The following is a 21,023-nucleotide window of genomic DNA, read 5'->3' on the forward strand; positions in this document are numbered from 1 at the left end:
ATCTTTCCCTTAGTTAGTAAACGCAATAACTTTTGCGCAAACCAATCAAAATACGCTTATTGTGATTTTTTTTTACCAAACATATGTAGCAGAAAACAAATTGGCCAAAAATGTTAAAAAATTTTGATTTTGACATTTCTTTGGGGGGGAATTTCATATAAAAAAAATGTGAAAAATATTGTTATTTTTGCAAAATTGTCGCTCTTTTTTTGTTTATAGCGCATGATCAAAAAATCGCACAGGTGATCAAATACCACCAAAAGAAAGCTCTGTTTGTGGGAAAAAAAAGGACATCAATTGCATTTGGGTACAGCGTCGCACGACCGCGCAATTGTCCGTTAAAGTCACGCAGTGCCGAATCGCAAAATTACTAAGAACGAGGACCAGTGCACAACCTGAGGGGTTTGATGGAGGCAGGCAAATACTAAAAAATAAATAAATGTGAAAAAAATAGGAAAAGCTGCCAATCTAAATCGGTGTCCCCATCGTGAATTGTAATGTATATGGTGAAAAAAGATCGGCGCTAATTCAAAGTAAATCGCAAAATAGACCCTGGTCAGGAATGGGGTAAAATCTCCTGGGGCTTAAGTGGTTAAAAACTGTGTGCAGGGAAGATCAGCATCTGAACCCAGAGAAGGTGGAGGCTGATAGATTGAAGGTAATAGAAGGCATTACAATTACATTTAAAGCAAACTTTTACCAGTATTGTGCATTATATTTAAAATAATCATATCCATGAAAAAAAAAAAAGTCTCAGCTTTTAGTACTACTTTAAAATAATAGATTTATATCTCCCTTCCACCCTTCATATAGCTTCATGCCTGACTCCTGGTTAAAGCGGAGTTCCGGGCACAGATGTCATTTTTTGCTGAACATACCCCCGGGACAGTCAGGACTAGTACATTCCACAATGGCTAGCCTCTGATCTGTCCCGGTTCGCACTTACCTTTTAGAAGAAATACTTACTTAGAAAATTTCTTCCACAGCGTTTCCATCTCTGTTGTGGGCAGCTGAAGCCGGCGCGGTCCTCTTCTCTGTCTTCTTCCGCGTCTTCGTGTCCCAGAATGCACTGCACCGGCCCCTCTCGTCACTTCCGGTGCAGCGCCGCATTCCTAAACAGCTTCTGGGCATGCCCAGAAGCTCTTTAGCAGGGGAATGCGGCATCGCCCGGAAATGACGAGCGGGGCCGGTGCCGTCGCATTGATTCTTGGGAGCTATGACGTTTAGCTCCCAGGAATCATCGCGAGGCAGGAAGTGACGGGGTGAGCCTCGGCGCTGGAGGAGGAAGCAGTCATAGGTGAGTATTTACGATCTTCAATAAAAAGGTGAGTAAACAAAAAAAAATAAAAATAACTATCCAATTCCTTTTCAGGTGAGCTCTACCTAGCGGAGGGGCACAAAAAAAAAAAATTGTTTTTGTGCCCGGAACTCCGCTTTAAAATGGCCAAATATCCTACTTCTGGGTATATTTATTATTATATATAAGTAATATATATTTTTACTTTCACTGTTTCACAGTATAAATTAACCCCATCTACAGTAGCGATTATCTGCTCTTTTTCTACTATAAAGGGCTAATTTTAGTTCTTTTAACCCCATTATGACAGGTGATAGAGAAAAAAGCATGCTGCTGCTACTAAACGTCTTAGGCCTGGTTCCCACCTATGCGTTTTTTGGTGCTCTTTGCAGAAACGTGCTACAGTTCATTTAACATTTTCCTATGGGACACGTTCACATCTATGCTTTTTTCAGCCTCTGCTTATTTGGAAAGGATCAAGGACTTTTTTTTCAGCACAAAAATTGTGCTTTTTTTGGTTCAATAGACTTCAATGGAGAAGCTCCAGAAAAGCATGTAGTGTGTTTTTGCAGAGATTTGCATTTTTTAATTTGCCCAACTACAAACTGGCCAAAAAAAAAAGCATTAAAAAAATGCAAAACCCAAATCGTAGCAAAATCATGTGTGTAAAAACGCAAAACGCACAGCAAAAAGCACTGCGGAAACGGATCAGAAGCAAACTGCATAGGTGTGAACTGAGCCTTATGCTGACCATATACATATCGAGTTTTGGACGAGAATATTCATTTGAAAAATCTTTGTACATTCGCTGAATAAAAGAATGTCGTTTGAAAATTTCACTTGCGTTTAATTCAGCTTTAAAATGAATGTAATTTCCGAACAAAAACCGCATATATGGTCTGAAATCTCCTTTGACCGAGAAGTTTTCTATTCTCCTCCTTCAAATTTTCCTGTCACTGTGGTCGAAAACGAATGTCAATTTGACCCCACTAACACGAAAATCAAATGAACGTTCTTAAAATGACATTTTTTTTGAAGGAAGACATTGATTTTGTATGGCCAGCATAAGTGACAGCAGGCACAGATACATTTTATCAAGCCACCGGCCTATGACAAGGGAGCCTGTCTTACATAATATATTACAGTTCTGTCTGAAAATCAGCAAAAAAGTATTTAATTTTTTTTTTTCTTTAAATAAAAAATGTGATCTCTGAGTCTGATGATATTTACCAGATTCAACCTCTAATAGTATTTACAGTATATCTCTTCTGTCTGGTATTCTTAGAGTGGATTAGAGATTTTGCTCCCTAACCATATAGCTGGCTATTTATACTTAGCACTGCATATAGATATTTAAGAATAAATTGCCTTTTTTTAAACTTTACATATTAACTAAATTATACGCTACACTTTTTTTTAAATTATCCGATTAATTGAAACAATAATCAGTCAACTAACGAAATTATGAAAATCATCGTTATTTGCAGCTGTACCCACCACATTGTCCCCTCAGCTATGCGGTATATTCCTCTCACACACCACATACTGGAATAGTCCATGTAATCAAAAGGTTGTTACAATGACTCCGAACTGGTCACAGTGTACAACATGGGTAAAATATGTTTCTATGGCAAGTTTATTTCAACGAGCAAAGCTCTTTATTCTTGTATGACCACATGGATGGAAATGCACCGTTTCAGGACCACACAGGAACCTCCCTCAGGGATCTGATCATAAAAGTATAAAGAGTTTTGCACTTTACACAGGGCAGGTGTAGCATGTCCATTCTGTCTGCCCTGCTTCTGGGAACTGCACCTGGTGTGAAGAAGCCCTAAAACTTAGTTTGTGGGGACAAAGTTGTCACTCCAAATTTCACCTTCTAGCACAAGTCCCCCGTCTAGCACCCTCCTTCCAATTGCTCTTCCTAGCACCCCCCCCCCATAAATTCCTCCTCCTAGCCCAATCCCCCCAAATCCCTCCTCCTTGTAAACCCCCCCCCCCACCAAATATCTCGTCCTAGCACAAATTCCCCACCAAATCCCACCTTCTAGCATAACCTCCCCCCCCCCCCAAATTCCTTCTCCTAGCACAAACCCCCCCCAAATCCCCACTACTAGCACAACCCCCCCCCAATTCCCCCTCTTAGCACAAATGCCCCCTCCTGGCACTCCCCTCTCCGAGATTCCAACTCCTAGCACCCCACCAAATTCCTCCTTTTAGCACAGCTCCCCCCTCCTAGCACCCCCCCCCCAATTCCCCCATAAATTCAGCAAAGAGACACCCAATCAAGCAAAGAGACAGCCCAATCCAGCAAAGAGACATCCCCATATATCCAGCAAAGGGACATCCCTATATTTCAAGCAAAAAGACATCCCAATACAGCAGAGACATCGCAATATATTCATTCATTCAGCGACTTCTCATCACTGGACCCCTCAGCTGTGGAGGAGCCGTGCAACTGTACACCAGGGTTATTGAAATAAAAAGTCCCTTCAAAGCCCCTCTTTGCTGCACTCCAGCCCCCCCCTTCCTTTCTTGTACCCCAGTCCCCTTTACAGCCATCCTTCCTTGCATTTCAGTCCCCTTTACAGCACCCTCCTTCCTTACACCTCTGTCCCCTTCACAGTCCCTCTTCCTTGCACCCCAGTCCCCTTCACAGCCCCCCTTTCCTTGCACCCTAGTCCCCTTCACAGCCCCCCTCCTTGCACCTCCATACCCTTCACAGCTCCCTCTTCTTTGCATCTCCGTCCCTTTCACAGCTCCCCATTCTTTGCACCTCCATTACCATTACAGCCCCCCTTCCTTGCATGTCTGTCCCCTTCACAACCCACTACCTTTGAACCTCTGGCCCCTTCACAGCCCTACTTCTTTACACCTTCCTCCCCTTCTTTGCACCTCTGTCCCCTTTATAGCCCCCCCCCCTTTCTTTGCACCTCTATCCCCTTCACAGGCCCCTTTTCTTTGCACCTCTATCCCCTTCTTTGCACCTGTTCCCTTTTACAGCCCCCCTTCTTTGCACCTTTTCCCCTTCACAGCCCCCCTTCTTTTCACCTTTGTCCTCTTCACAGCCCCCCCTTCTTTGCACACCTGTCCCCTTTATGTGAATGCTTGCTGTGACGGTACTAACCGTCACTATGAGTGAAAGATAATTAATGGTTTGGATTGCTTCAAGTGGGACAGTAATATTTGTCAACCATATCTTCATATAGAAATATGAAGATTTAAAACTACCTTACACAGTGTATTCTATGTGCTTGTCTGTGTGAGAGAAACACAGACTGTCGTTGGCAGACTTCCCTATTGTTTGTGTATTGGGAGGGAATGTGGATTGTGCCTGTCTCATTGTTAAATGGTAATGACCGCACATTGTTCTGTCTGCCTTAAGATAAGCTTATTATGGGATGTATATGTGGATTGGCTGCTAAGGGGGAGGGGGGGTTGTCCCACAGTGTATATCTTTGTGTACACTGTATGGGAGTGTAAAACTCTGTTTTCATTGGATTGTGAATGTCAGGGCCTGGGCGGTAACCTTGTGGGGGGAAAACTGTATAAAAGTCTGTTTCTTGTTCAATAAAGTTGAGTTATACTTCACCCTCAATCTAGAGCCCTGTCTCTCATTGGGGGAATATGCTACAAGGGATTGCTATGTCCTTCATACTCCCTTGGATAATCACTAAGCTCTTGTAAGAGCTTGTTTCTGTTCCTGCTTCACTCTCTGGGGAAAGAGAGGTCCACCCATGGGAACCTGGAGCCTTGTCGTAGGTCCAGGGTGGGTAGGAGATAGCGAGACCCTAACCAAGCTGCGGTGGTTTGTGGGGTCTGAAGTGGTTAAGGTTGTCTGGTGGAGTGCTTGGAGCCCTCGGAAAGCACTAGGAGCATCCTTCAACGGAGGTGCCCGGTCCAGGTGCAGGTTGATCTGTTACACCCCCTACCTTCACATTACATTTCTCCCTACCAATCACAACCCTCGTCTAACCTTACTAATCCTACCTTGCACAGCAGGTAGTAGGGAGAAGACACAACGTGTCTGGACAGAGGGCGGGAGCTGCCCAACTTTTCATGTTAACAGGCAGATGACTGGTTGCTAGGATTAGACTTCAACAAATCACCCGCCTCTTGAAAAGTTAGGAAGCTCCCAACAGTGTTGGGGTAGTTACTCAAAAATGTAACTAGTTACTTCTGTAAATTGTAACAAGATTACTAGTTACTGCATTTGAAAAGTAACTTCACTACTTATTACTTTATTCTCTTCTTTCTTAATTGACCGTGTAGAAGAAGATACATGACTCTCTTTCTGCATAGAGTTTATTGTATAAACACAGGCTTTGGGAAACATGAGAACAAAACCTGAAAAAACAGAATAAAACATAAAGTGCAACAAAAAGTCATAAACTTCATCCCTCTCTATTCTTCGAAATAACGATTGTATCGCACGGCTTGGGTGACGCAGGAAAGCGCGTTCCTATAGCCTAGTAAAGTAGTGTAGTTACCTCCTATAGCCTAGTAAAGTAGTGTAGTTACCTCCTTTAGGCCCCGTTCACATAGGGGCGACGCTACTTCGCACCGCGACCTCCGAGGGCCTCGGAGCAGCCGCCACGGACTTCATAACATTGAAGTCTATGGCGGTCGCCTCCTGGTCGCCCCAAAGAAGCTCCGGACCCTTTTTCTAAGTTGGAGCGACTTGTGTCGCTCCTATTAGATCGGGTCCGCAGCTTCCCTATGGGAGGCGACCTACGGCGACCTGTGAGGCGACCAGGTGGCCTCACAGGTCGCCTTAGTGTGAACGGGGACATAGCCTAGTAAAGTAGTGTAGTTACCAATATTTGTATTGTAACTATTTACATTACTTTGTTACCAAAAAAAGTAATGTAGTTACTGTAATCAGTTACTTTGTAACTAGTTACCCCCAACACTGGCTCCCACCCTCTGGCCGGACATGCTGTGTCTTTTGCCTACTACCCACTGTGTAAGATTGAATGTGGCGGCGAGGGGGGGGGAAAGGAAGAAAGGATGATACAACCCAGGCTGCTAAGTGGCAGTCCAAATAGAACTGTCATTCATGGGCCGTGGTCCACCATTCAGGACAACCAGCAGAATTGTGTGCAAAGTGACAGTGATGTCCAGAACAGGAGCCTCTGAGCAGTGCCTGAATGTCAGTCGGCCCCTGAGCCCGGGCCCCTCAGGATGCTTGGGCCCAGTACATCTGTACAGGCTGTCTCCCCATGATGGCGGCCCTGGAGCCGTGCTCTCTCTCTTTGTAGAGTCGTACTGCGCAGGAGTTACCACAGAGGAGCGCTCAGACTGGGATGTGTCTGCGGCACCCCTGAGGACTTTTTGCGGCACCCCGGTTGAAAAAAAAAATTGTTGCACGTCAATTTCATGATAAGAAAGCCTTGGTTGCCCATCACCAGCAGGCAGGTTTGTACAGAGGAAATTCCACTTCTATCCTCCTGACGCTGGGGGCGGGGCATGCATGTGATGTCATTGGTTGTTCAGATGTTGGCGGTCATAGCTGCCAATGACAGAAATGGGGGCGAGGGCACAGGACTGTCATGGCGCCTGGTCTGCTATTTATCTGTATTGATGTTTCTGTAAGGACCGACCACACAAGTCCCAGGACACAAGAGCTGACACTCCAATACAATGGACTCGGAGAGAACCAGATCTCATCTCCTGATAAATGAGATTCACAATTATTAATGTCTTTTGGGGGAGGGGGGTGCAGTGAAATGTCATCATGGTACAATATTATTCCAGCATGTCGCCCACATATAGCAGGCAATGTACACACACACGTGCCCTTCCCATGTGTGGTCGGCCCCGCCCCCTCATTATCATACTCCATACAGAGCAGAGCTGGAGAGCGAACATGGCGGCCAGCGGAGGCAGAAGCAAGAGTGGAGCCAGCATGGACAAGAGCATCACTCTACCACCTGACGAGATATTCCGCAACCTGGAGAACGCCAAACGCTTCGCCATTGATATAGGTGAGCGGCCCCCCGTACCCACCCCGACCCGCACACCGGAGCATGCCCTCAGACGTGCACTTATCGCAAGTTGGTGTGTCGGATCCCGCTGTTGCCTTTAGCCGCACAGCCTGCTGGGAAGTGTAGTCCTTCCCCGCCCCCCTCCTGCTCCAGCCCCATTCATTGAGGAAGGTGCGGAACTACAATATACGAAGGGAGCTCTGGCGGGGGGCATTGTGGGAGTCGTAGTTCACATTGAGGCAAGGTTATTTGTGGAGGATAAGCTGAGAGTGTCCGGGGACTCCAACTCCCAGCATGCCTCACTGGTGCCCTACAGGGACTAGAAGTGGAAAGTAAACAACCTGCATGAGCAGCGCACATCTCTGTGTGGTAGAGGGGCGTCATTGTAGAATGTCACAGGGATGAGTGGTGTCATGTACACACTACACAGGGGATGTGCTGTCTGGATGGTGATATAGAATGAGGAACATTTCACCTTCAGCCATGGGAATAACTTTCTTCTTTCAGGCAGCTCCCTCCACCACAATTGGGGATTATTGTCATTTGTAGGGCGCGTTCACACTGCCATGCTGCGGTTTGTCCTCAGCGCAGTGTACCTGCAGTTTTTGTGAGAATTACCCATGCTTTCCCATAGTCTTCTATTAGATCGGGCGTTTTTGATGCGTTTTATGAAAGTGCAGCAGAGGGGCAGCATGCAGGACATTTGGTATGCTTTAGGGATCGGCCGATATCGGTTTTTCGTTGCCGATACCGATATTTTGGCCATTGCATATCGGTATTGGCCGATATTTTGAACATTTAAAGTTTTTTGCAAAATAAACACAATTTTCGACACAAATCTGTTACTGAACCCTGTGGTGTCTGGCTGGCTGGGCCCCCTGTGGTGTCTGGCTGGCTGGGCCCCCTGTGGTGTCTGGCTGGGCCCCCTGTGGTGGTTGTCTGGCTGGCTGGCTGGGCCCCCTGTGGTGGTTGTCTGGCTGGCTGGCTGGGCCCCCTGTGGTGGGTGTCTGGCTGGCTGGCTGGGCCCCCTGTGGTGTCTGGCTGGCTGGCTGGGCCCCCTGTGGTGGCTGGCTGGGCCCCCTGTGGTGGCTGGCTGGGCCCCCTGTGGTGGCTGGCTGGCTGGTACAGGCAGTGCCTGTGGCTGGCTGGCACTGGGCAGATGTGGGTGGGTGGGTGTATGTATGTGGCTGCTGTGTTGCGTCCAGACCGCAGCACAGCAGTGTGAAAGTGCCCTTAAAGTGATAAAAAAAAAAAAGGGGATGTTTATTAAGGCTCAGTTCACACCATGGCGATACAGGTCACAGGTGGAATCGCCGCAATTCTGCCCGAGATCCTGAATCGCAGCAAAAGGCGGGACCCGCTTGGGATCCCCATTACTTTCAATGTCGTCCCAATCACGGCGGAATTTAGCGGGGATTGTTGCCTGTTGAATCGTAAAATTGCACAAACAGAATCACGGGTCACCCAAAAGAGTTCTCTGACATGTCCGGAAGAAAGGAAATGCCCGAAACGCGCTGGCATGCTGACAGCCTTGTAATAGATGGCTAGGCATCGGAATCCATCATCTCTGACACACACCGCATCCCTGCAGCCGACAAGTCTTATACATCCCCTTCCTGGGTTTCTACTGACAGCTTGACCGGCATCCTCACTCGCTTCCCGGCCTCGGAGAACACCGTGGGTCTGCCGCCACAGTGTCTGTCAAGTATAGTGTTTCAGTGACAGCCAGCGGGGCGCATCCGCTCTCCTTCTCGGCCCCTACCATCACACACAGAGACCCCACAGAGGGACATCATACTGCATTACCCCACAGAGATTCAGCTGATCACATCGGGGAGACAGGTCGGTTTCTACCCAGGCAGATCACTTCCTGTTTACTTTCCAGCATTTGTTCCTGGTATGGGCAGCCTCCTATGCAGTGTTTTTATTGGCATGCTGGATCATCACCACCAGTTCTTTGTACATTGCCAACAAGAGTTCTAAAGGCTGCTTGAATTTTTTTTTCTAGACTACTCAATAAACTTTGTATTATCATCATCCATTGTGATTCCACTAATCATGTGGGACTACAAGTAACAGCCGGCAAGTATATGCATTAATATTGGGCTGTATAGACTCGCATCCCCCAGCGCTACATAAAGAGGTTCTTCTGTTGTTTTTTCCTGTCTATTGGTACCAAGTTTTGGTGCCTTGTTGTATGTTCCTCATAGCTGCGACTGGTTAATTTATGATCCACTACAGAGCGCCTCAATATTTGTTGTATCAGAAAAAAAAACATATTCCCCTCCATGCTGTAGCTGTGCTCCACCAGCTCTAAGACTGAGAACTGAGTGATCACATGACCACTGATCACTCAATTCTTGGTCTGCTCGGAGCTGAGAGCAGTGACTCCATCGTCTATCTCTGCTTTGCTCCTCCAGCGCTCACAGGAGTTCCTGGCAGGGGGGCACAGATGTCTGTCTCTCAGCAGCTTACTGAGAGGCTGAGAAAGCCATCAGTCAGGCAGCTAGGTGGATCCCAACAATATTGATGGGATTCTTCCAGAGTCTGGAGCAGTTCTGTGACAGCCGACTTTAGCCTGCTGTCCGCTGATTCTGGGTCACAGGAGAGCAAAAGTAAGTGCAATCCTGTAACCCACAAGAGAATTATTTTTTTTTTGATTGTTTCTGTCCTTTTTATTGCTGTGCCAGAGCGCTTCTTTTCTTTCCTAGGCAAGAATGCCATGGTGCCCTCTTCCCCCTCTACTTCCTTCTGGGATGCCCACACACCCAAGGAGGCAGTTTTGCTGATATGTGCATGCTTGCTGTGGGATTATGTTCCTGCACTGATGTGGCACACGTCTTTGGGAATCGGGAGTGTTTTTCAGTGTGTGGGCGGGGCCTGTCTTCTGTATGCGTTCACTAATGCCCAGGGCTGCAGAAATGTGAACTCAACATTAAAGCGAAACCCCAGATTAGAAGTGAGCCTTCCACCTTGTGCAGCTGTGAAGCAACATACAGATCCCTTCTGTATAACACTCTTTCCCTTTTCACTGCACACCTTGTGTGTCAGAGTGTAGCATTTAGAGGTGGACACCGCTGAGCCTGTGTCCCGCTCCACCAGTCAAGCTTTCTTCTGCCAACCCACTTCCAGTGACAGAATGGGATCCTGCTATGCACTAAGTGTGGAGCTCTTGCATGTCCTCCAACCTGGCCTTTTGTCCTTCTGAGTGGACGTTCATAAACGTCCCCCAGAATGAGTGCCCGCAGCACGATCGTGTGATGGGCTTGGGATATGGGTTCTGTGATTGGACGCAGCTGTCACATAATCAGAAGGGCCAATCACAGCCTTTACAGTGTAAGCAGAGACACGAGTCTCTGCAGGTTCTCGCCGCTGTGCTCAGTGGGGCAGGGGAATCGGCAAGGTCTGTGACAGCTCTGTGTGTAAGGGTGATATTACACACACAGCTGTCACAGATCTCTCATAACACACACACACACACACACACACACACCTTTCAGAGTGCCCCCCTAAACATCTGTAGCAGTGCACAAAACATTTGTCAGTGTCCCATCACATTTGTGCCAGTGCCTCTGCTACAATAATACCTTATATTTGGGGTTTCAAAGTCATTTTCTAGCAAAAATACAGATTTTTACTTGTAAACAAAAAGTGTCGGAAGAAGGCCTGGTATTAACCACATGCTACCCGCCATCAAATGACGGCAGAGCGGTGCATCTATTCTAGGGCGCCGTCGTATGACGGTGCTCCAGAACTGCCTCACTTGCGCGCCGTGTTGCTAGGACACGGCGCGACCCCGATCTTGGTAAAGAGTCAATAACATGACTCTTTACCCATGTGATCAGCTGTGTCCAATCAGAGCCGGTCACATGTAAATGAGGAAGTACCGTTATTCGGCTCTCCTCACCTCACACTGTCAGAGTGTGAGGCGAGGAGAGCCGATCAGTGGCTCCTCCTCATAGGGGAGACAAAGACATGTAATCGGGGGACTGATCATCAGTGCCCTGATTACGCAAATGTGAAATCAAGTGCCAATCAGTGCCCATAGTGCTGCCAGTCAGTGCTCATCTAGGCACTGACTGGCAACACTATGGTCACTGATTGTGGGCACCTATCAGTGCCGCCTGTCAGTGCCACCTATCTGCCCATCAGTGCGGCATATTAGTACCTCCTTATCGGTGCCCATAAGTGCCACCTCATCAGTGCCCATCAGTGCACCCTATCGGTGCACATCAGTGAAGGAGAAAAATTATTTATTTTCAACATTTACTCACAAAAAATACTAGATATCCAAAGATGGCAGGGCATGCCTCGAAATGCGTTCGCCTATGACACCACTGGATAGTCCTTTTTTGATGTGGAGGTTTCATCATGGACTTGAGTTTGATGCTTTTTATAGAAAGCTGTGATCCAAGCATTTGTTAGTGAGTATAATACAAATTTATTAAACGCGCATGTATTTAGGATAATGCTCTAGGTCTGTGTGCCCTCTGTTCTGTTTCATGGTTCACAGCAGGACTTTCACTTTCTTGCTTTGAGTTGTTCCCATAGCATGAAAGACTTAGTGGTCACAGTAGATGAATGTTATTACTCTTGGACCCCTGGCTCCTGAGGAAGTGAGCTCTGTTCTGTGAAACTCGTATAGTGGGGAAATCCAAAATGAGCCTACTGTAAGTGGTTTGTAATGCTTCCTGATTGTGTCCAATGCTAAGCCTCCTGCACCTTTCTGCTTTTACTGGTCACTGATCATGGCAGTAGACCTGTAGAAACAAGGGGTGTAAAAAAGTTTCCAGATTTCAGGGTTTCCTGCAGTTTAAACTGTTATTGTAGCCCAAATATTTTCTTTGTTTTGGAATGAGTAGGGAAGGGTTAGAACCTCTTCCAGCGAGGACACTTGTTCCCATGACAACTGTCTGAGGATTTCGCCATTGCTTTGGGAAACTTTCCTCCCATATCTGTTGTGATTTTGGGACAGGAAGTGAAAGCAGATCTCAGGATTCAGGCACTTCCTGTTACAGGGTGACAACTGTCCTCATTTGTGCTCTTGCTTTGTCAGCCTGTCACGTGCTCCTCTGATGGAGACTACAAGTGGCCTGCCATTGTCATTATTAGAAAGCTGGTCCAGAACAATGACATGCGGCCCACACTGAAGTGAGTGCATGTAGATGGGGACGTGACTAAATAAGGGTGGAGGAGATCAAGGAGATCAGCATCACTAAGGCTTCTTTCACACGGTCCGCCTCCGCAGGCGCATCCGTGTTGCTCAGCGAAGATCGATCCGCGATCCCCGCTGAGCCGGGCGGATGACAGCTCCGTCTCTGCTTGCAGAGCGGAGAGGGAGGTGTCTCAGCACCTGCTGCCCTCTATGGGGGATCGGAGGAGAGCGGACCGCCTGTCCGCTCTCATCAGATCCTATCCGCTCCGATTACTGAACGGATGGAAAAATAGGGTTTCCCTCCGTCCAGATTTCAGCACAGGATCAGATGCGGATGGCAGCGGGTGTCAGCGGAGGTGACCTCCGCTGACACCCGCTGCCCCATAGAGCTGCATGGAGGATCCGATCAGATCCGCCTAAAAAAACTGATAGGCGGATCTGATCGGACCGCCCGTGTGAAAGAGCCCTAAGATTGAAAAAAAGGGGAAAACAGTGTTTTTTGAAAAACAATAAGTGGCGTTTTAGGAATCTTTAGAGTCGGTTCACATAGGAGCGATCCGACTTTGCCGGTGACCTTACTTCATATCATTGAAGTCAATGCAGGTAGCTCCCAGGTCGCCCCAAAGTAGTATAGGACCCTTTTTCTAAGTCGGAGCGACTTGTGTCGCTCCTATTAGAACGGGTCCTGTGCTAATCTATGGCAGGCGACGCCCCAGTGTGAACTGGCTCTTACTGTAAAGACTTTATTCATAGCTATGGTCTTTGAAATAGTTTGCTTGGTGAGCAGTTATGTTTTTGAGAACTGACAACCTGCCAGAACAACCACTAGGTTGGAAAAATTTGGCTGAGTAAAAATGGTGGTTGGAAAGAACATTGTGTACAAGTTTAGGCTTGCCTACCCTTTGTGACGTGATGTACCTCTCCTCCTTTTAGTGTAAACATTTCTGTGACAAGCACACACAAGTACCCTGTCCTTATACCTAGCACTCCGTGTTCTTGTGTTTTGGACCTGCATAGCTTACTGAGACATTACATGGTGGGAGTGTAACAGTGCACCTTATAGCTGAAAATTTGAGTCTTTCACTGGGCTGCAGTGGTGCATCTGGCAAGCAGGGACGCTGTGCGGGTGTCTGATGTGTGCCTTATCACTGAGACGTCATTGGTTGTTAGGACACTGGCGCATGGTAACCAAGTGTGTGATGCTGCGCAATTAAAAACCCGTGGCTTTGTGTAACAAAAAAAGCTGGAATATTCCACCTGCCAGTTTGCTGACAATTTTGGGCAATTTTTAGGCATTTTGCCACAGCACCCTTCAGGGCCCAGGTGGCACTGCATTGAAAAGGCTTTAAGTTGTCCATAGGATCAAACCTGACTTATTTTATTTTGAACAGATTTTGGGTTTCCTGTAAGCAGCGCGGTCATTGTGGGAAGTCTAATGTTAATGGTCCCATGACATTTTTTGTAGGCTGTGGCCTTGAAAAGTAGTGTTTTGGTTTGAAAATATCGACCTGTTTTACATAGTCTGTGCTGTAATCCTGTGTGAAATTTTGCCTCTCTGCAGTGTCTCCCTGTAATAAAGACCAACCACTGCTGCTCTCTCTCCTTGTACAGTTGACTGGTCTTGTCTCCGCCCCCTCCTGTAGTTTTCTTCAGCCAGCCTGTGGTGGGTGGGGCCTGATGGCCCCTCCTACAACTCTTTTTCTCTCTGCACAGGCTCTGGGCACCATAGTGGTGATGCCACCGCTACATATACGAAGCAATAACTGGACTCCTAAAGGCAAAGTTGATTTTATACCCTTCGTGGTTTTTGAGGTGTATACATTTAACCGCTTGCTGACCGTATACTGTGTGTGTGTACAGCAAAGCGGCTCTCCTGCACCTAGTACGTAATCAAGCATTTCCAGGTTGGGGGGGCGCAAGCGACCCGCTCCCCTCTGTGATTGTTTCCAGTGAGAGCTGATCAGTGGGTACCATGGACTGGATTTCTGCCGGCACCTGACAATTCTTTGGTACACAGGCAGAACGGCAGTCTACCTATGTAAACAAGGCAGATTGTCATTCGGTCAGCGGGGAAGACCTTGATCCTGTATCTCTGCAAAGCAGGCACACAGATCTCTGCCTTGGCTAGGAACACATTTAACCCTTTGATCGCCCACCGGGAGACCCGAGCACCCAGCCTGATGCGGCTTCGATCGGGTCTCCGATGACGTAACCCAGAGGCGGCGTCCATGACGTCACGTCCGGGTTACTCTGCTGCTAAAGGCGTCAGATTAAAAAAACTAGTGTATTCAAAAATGCAGTTTTCGGCATTTTGCATACATGGAAGTGTAGTGGAGGGGTCTAGGGTCTTTTAGACCCTCGATCCCTCCATAAAGAGTACCTGTCACTGCATATTGCTGTCACAAGGGATGTTTACATTGCTTTTTACAGCAATAAAAGTGATCAGATTTTATTTTTTTTTTTTTAAAACGTGTTAAAGTAAGGCTCCGATCACATGTGGGCGTTTTGGGGGAGTTTTTCTGCTCTAGGATCAGCTCTCAAAACGCCCAACAAGACAAATCCTATTCATTTCAATGGCCCCTGTTCACATCTGAGCGTTTTGACGCTGTGAGCAAAACGCCCAACGGTCAAAAAAGTACATGAGCTTCTTTTTGGGCAGATTACAGGCGTTTTCCATTGGTCTCTATTCAATCTAAAAACGCCTGCACAAAAAACGCCTGTAAATCGCGGTAAAAATTGTGGTAATAAAACACGCAAAAATGCTACGCTCAGGTGTGAATGTAGCCTTAAAAATAAATAAATAAATGAATGGGGAAAAAAAAATGTATCCGCCCCTGTCGCCGTTAGCTCGCGCACGAAAGAAAACATATATGGAAGTCGCGCCGCAAATTAAAACGCTGTTCAAACAACACATGTAAGGTATCGCCGCGATTGCCAGAGTGTGAGCAATAATTAAAAAAAAAAAAAAAAAAAAAAGAGCTACACTCCAACTCTAAACTGATAACCGTTAAAAAATTTTAAAGCGTCACCTATTGAGATTTCTATTGACCGTAGTTTGTCGCCATTCCGCAGGTGTGCGCAATTTTAAACCGTAACATGTTGGTTATCTATTTACTCAGCGTGACCTCATCTTTCACAATATACAAAATGGGCTAACTTAACTGTTTAGTTTTTTTAAATGCAGTGAAATGTGATTTTTTTTTTTTTTTTTTTTTTTTTGTAATTTTTCCAAAAAAATGGCGTTTTAAAGGCCGCTGCACAAATACCGTCTGACAAAAAATATTGCAATGACTGCCATTTTATTCTCCAGAGTCTTTGCTAAAAAAATATGTATCATGTTTGGGGGTTCTAAGGGCTCTTTCACACGGCCGCTCCGTGTGAGAGCTCCGCTGCGGGACTTTTTTTTTTTTTTTTTTCACGGAGCGGATGACATTTGTGTCATCCGCTCCGTAAGTCCGCATATCATCCCATCCGTTTGCGGATGATATGCGGACATAATGTAAGTCTATGGGGGATTGCGGATGTCAGCGGATGACACCGCTGACATCCGATTTTCCTTCCTTTCCGTTTTTTTAAAGGAGGAAAAATAGGGTTCTGTTCCGTTCCAAAAAACGGAACAGAACTGAAAGGAAGAAAATCGGATGTCAGCGGATGGTATTCCGCTGACATCCGCAATGCCATAGACTTACATTATGTCCGTAAATCACCCGCAAAAAAATAGGATGATTTGCGGACACACGGAGCGGCTGTGTGAAAGAGCCCTAAGTAATTTTCTAGCAAAAAATACTGATTTTAACTTGTAAACAAAAAGTGTCAAAAATAGGCCTGGTGGGTAAGTGATTAAGGAAACCTATTTATTTAATACATGACCTGACTTTATGTTGCAAATTGCATACTGTGCATATTGAATACCTCTATGAAAAGCTATCCTTTAGGCCCCTTTCACACATACAGTCCGTTCAGTTCATCAGTTCAGTCACATCAAATGTATCAGTTTTTCATCCATTTTTCATCCGTTTTTCATCAGTTGTCCATTTTTCGTCAGTTGTTATCCGTTTTTCATCAGTTGTTATCCGTTTTTCATCCGTTTTTCGTCCGTTTTTCATCCGTTGACATCAGTTTTTCATCCGTTATCAGTTGACATCAGTTTTTCATCCGTTGTCATCCGTTTTTCGTCCGATCCGTTTTTTTGACGGATGAAAAATAGGGCATTCATCCGTTCAAAAAAACGGACATTGATGGAAGTGGATGAAAACGGATGTTAACTGATGATCATCAGTTGTCATCCGTTTTTACATAGAGATGCATTGATGTCCGTTTTTCATCCGTCAACGGATGGATGAAAAACGGACAAACGGACAGCATGTGTGAAAGGGGCCTTAATCTAGTATATGTGTTGCAAATGGCACTCCAATTGTCACTGCCCTTGTGAATCCAGCCGATGTGATTTCACCTTCAGTGTCCCAGTACTGAGACGGATCAGGACTGTGAGAGGCAGGTAGCTTCAGCTAATCTTTCTAAATGTGGTGATCTTTATTTAGATTGAGGTATAGGAGATGTCCTCTAAGCTATATATATGCAATGCTTGGCACATGCTTTATATAGAGCCGTCCTTTCTGTAAATAGCTGTAATGACCTGTATATTATACACAGCTGCATCCATGCAGGTTATTTCCCAGCAATTGCTTTCCCTTCAAACCACTTTTTTGTTCCTTGGCTGGAATTTGTGTGTTCATACTGGTTAATGGCAGGAAATACTGAAACACATTGTTGCAATAATCGTTAAGCCCCCCCCCTTCCTTTTCCCCAAAATACGCAAACATATTTGTTTTTTTCATTTTTTTTTTCATTTGTGCGATCACAGAGATCGATTGTAATTCGGAGCGCACTGCTCCTAAATTACATGCGAACTCATGTGCGGTGCAAATTTCAGCCATACAGTTTGTATGGCTAAATTCGCACCGCATCCGCACTTAACACGCACATGACCCTTTTTTTTTTTTTTTTTATCCGCAGCAGAATCGGATCGCATGGTGGTTCACACTAGTGCGATCTGATTCTGTGCGAACTTGCAGATCGCACTGTGATATGCGATCGCAACTGGGGTGTCGTTAACTTTTAATTGACACCCCCTGCGTATCGCATATGGCAGTGTGAACTGCCAAGGGTGCGGATGCGATGCGGGTCTCAAGCCCAACCACACTTTTTTTTTTTTTTGGGCCAAAATTTGGTCTGATGACATCATCAATCCTTCCACCCTTTGATGGCAGCAGGGAGCCTCATGAAAAGGTGAGCGAGCTCCTTCTCTAGTGGCAGCTGAAGTGAACGTTTTTTTTACACATGCAAGAATACTGTAAGCCAGGGCTGTGTGATGATGCTACCCACCGGAGGTGAGCCCATAACAACCTGGGCTCAGAGGTAGTGAGTTGAAAGATGTTGGCTGTCATTCAGCCCAGAAGAGACATCTAGTGGCAGAAAATAACATTTAGCACCTATTGAGGGGGAGGTACCTGTTCCCACTTCCGGAAGTTCGCCCCCCCCCCCACTTCTCCCGGCACCGGGCTATTCACAAAGCGCAACGTGCTTCGCGCATGCGCAGTAGTAAACTGGTTGTGAAGCCGCAAGGCTTCACTGCCGGTTCCCTTATAAGAGATGGCGGCGGCAGCACCTGAGAGCCGATTGAAAAATCGTCTGGGGTGCTGACATTGCAGGATCCCTGGACAGGTAAGTGTCCTGATATAAAAAATCAGCAGCTACAGTACTTGTTGTTTTGGTGAGGGGGCTGGAGCTCCGCTTTAAAAAAAAAAAAAAAAAAAAAAATCCTCAATAGCTACCAGGGCAATAAATCCACTCTGTGCTCCAAATACCTCAGATGTTGCCTTGTAAAAGTAGCGCTGACATCAATGTTTAGAGCTTGTGCAAACAGAAGGGCTGTGGGTAGGACCCAGGGGGGCCACCTCCTACAGGCTACCTGCCAGTAACTACTGGGGGTTAACCACTTTAAGACTGGAAGGATTTGCCCCCTTAACGACCAGGCCCTATTTTGCGATTCGGCACTGTTATTTTAAAGGACAATTGCGCGGTCGTGCGATGCTGTATCCAAATAAAATTTGAAGTATTTTTTTTCCCCACAAATAGAGCTTTCTTTTGGTGGTATTTGATCACCTGTGCGATATTTTAATTTTTTTTTTTTTATAGCGCAAAAAAAAGCGACAATTTTGGAAAAAAAACAATATTTTTCACATTTTGCTATATGACATTCTCAAAAAATTTAAAAATCAAAATTTAACATTTTAGGCCAATTTTTCTGCTACATATTTTTGGTAAAAAAAAATTGCAACAAGCGTATTTTGATTGGTTTGCGCAAAGTTATCACATCTACAAACTAAGGGAAAGATTTCATTTTTTATTATTTATTTTTTTTTTTGCGGGATTGCGGCGGACAGATCGGACCCCTGACTGATATTTTTGACACTTTTGGGGGGACCAGTGACATTACTACAGTATTCAGTGCTAAAAATATGCACTGTTACTGTAATGTAAAGATGGTACAGCGCCACTAAATAGAATAACTAACTAAAGAAAAGGAGGTGAACCAATGTCCATAAGTCCATATAGAGGAAAAAGATTCAAATGCTCAAAATGTAGCCACAGATCCAACAAAATTCTTGCAAAGGGAGTTTCTTGGCTGAGATCACACAAAAAAGGATATACCCTTACCAGACAGTTGGACCCCCTGTTAAGGAAGGTCAAACAGGCGTGCGGAATCAGTCACCAGAAACGAATAGACAACCCAATTCCTCTCCGAACAGCCACAGAACATCCGGATAGGACCATGGAACCGGTAGACCTCAATGGACTCCAGATGTACATAGGGGATGACCTCCATCTGCCCCCGGCTGAGTGCTGGATCTGATCCCAGTCATCCTGCTCATAGTCCCCCTGGAAGGATGAGACGCCTGGACTTCCAGTTTAAGGCTCATCCTCTGAGCAGGGACTATGGTCCTTGGCACACCACCACCCTATCTTTAAGGCTCTGTCTTCTGATTTGCAGAAAGGAGTGTCAGAGAATTAAACTGGAAGTCCAGGCGTCTCATCCTTCCAGGGGGACTATGAGCAGGATGACTGGGATCAGATCCAGCACTCAGCCGGGGGCAGATGGAGGTCATCCCCTATGTACATCTGGAGTCCTTTGAGGTCTACCGGTTCCATGGTCCTATCCGGATGTTCTGTGGCTGTTCGGAGAGGAATTGGGTTGTCTATTCGTTTCTGGTGACTGATTCCGCACGCCTGTTTGACCTTCCTTAACAGGGGGTCCAACTGTCTGGTAAGGGTACATCCTTTTTTGTGTGATCTCAGCCAAGAAACTCCCTTTGCAAGAAATTTGTTGGATCTGTGGCTACATTTTCAGCATTTGAATCTTTTTCCTCTATATGGACTTATGGACATTGGTTCACCTCCTTTTCTTTAGTTAGTTATTCTATTTAGTGGCGCTGTACCATCTTTACATTGTCTTTTTGGTTTGATATACTTTGTACTAGCAGCCTTTTTAGCTCATTGTTCTGTGTGCGCAGCTTTCCTTCCATTATTGTACTGTTACTGTAATGACACTGGCAGGGAAGGGGTTAACACGGGTGATCAAGGGGTAAATTGTGAGCCTAGGGGAGGGATTCTAACTGTGGGGGGGCAGGGCTTCTGAAATGACCATAGAGACATGTGATCCTGTATAGAAGGATCACATGAGCTCTGTGATCATTGCAGGGAGAAGAACGGTCAGCTGTGTTTACAACAGCCGACCGTTCTCTCTCAGTGGGGAGCAATCGCGGGTGTCAGGCGGCAATCAGAGCTGCCTGACACACTCATTGGCTTCCCCGCTGATGAGCAGGGGCGGGAGCACGCCGCCAGCGGTGCACGCTCGCCCCCTAGCCTTCTGAGAGCGAGTGACGTATACCTACGTCACTTTGCCCAGTATATCTGCGGTGGGCGGTCATAAAGTGGTTAATACAAGACCAGTCCCCTCACCCAATGAGTGAGAGCAGCAGTGACTGGTCTTTATTACAGGAGTTTGCTGCATAGAGGCAAAGTGCAGGAGTTTTTCACACTGGGTCACTGTACATTTAGACCCCGTTCACACTGGGGCGCGGCGACCTCGGAGCGGCCGGCACGGACTTCATAACATTGAAGTCAATGCAGGTCGCTCCAGGTCACCCCAAAGAAGCTCCGGACCCTTTTTCTAAGTCGGAGCGACTTGTCGCTCCTATTGGAACGGGTCCGCAGCTTCTCTATGGCAGGCGACCTACGGCGACCTGTCAGGCGACCAGGTCGCCTGACAGGTCGCCCCAGTGTGAACGGGGTCTTGCAAGATCTGTGCAAAGGACATCAAGGCTCAAGTAAGAATACACATAGCTCTGGTATTTACACAATATTTGTTTAGCCTGAAGGTCAGCTTTAAAATCTCTTAACTTTTTCACTGCCAGAGCCCTTTTGTGTGTTTTGCACACCTGTCTAAAAAAAATCTTTTGAGGCCTGAAGAATACATAACCCCCAAACATTATATATATTTTCTAAAAGCAGACACCCTAGA

The 21,023-nt window shown here is 46.3% G+C and overlaps 1 protein-coding gene across 1 annotated transcript in view; it reads left to right on the top strand.

Moving 5' to 3' along the window:
- The first annotated feature begins 7,127 nt into the window (after window positions 1-7,127).
- PANK4 (pantothenate kinase 4 (inactive)) overlaps window positions 7,128-21,023 on the top strand; it is a 126,021-nt gene continuing 112,125 nt past the window's right edge. The window contains exon 1 of the mRNA XM_082273915.1: window positions 7,128-7,284. Coding sequence (XP_082130041.1) covers window positions 7,167-7,284 — 118 coding nt within the window. The 5' untranslated portion in view covers window positions 7,128-7,166. The remainder of the gene's footprint in view (window positions 7,285-21,023) is intronic.

The sequence above is a fragment of the Pelophylax lessonae genome (assembly GCF_965119305.1).
Source record: "Pelophylax lessonae genome assembly, chromosome: 12".
NCBI lineage: Eukaryota > Metazoa > Chordata > Amphibia > Anura > Ranidae > Pelophylax > Pelophylax lessonae.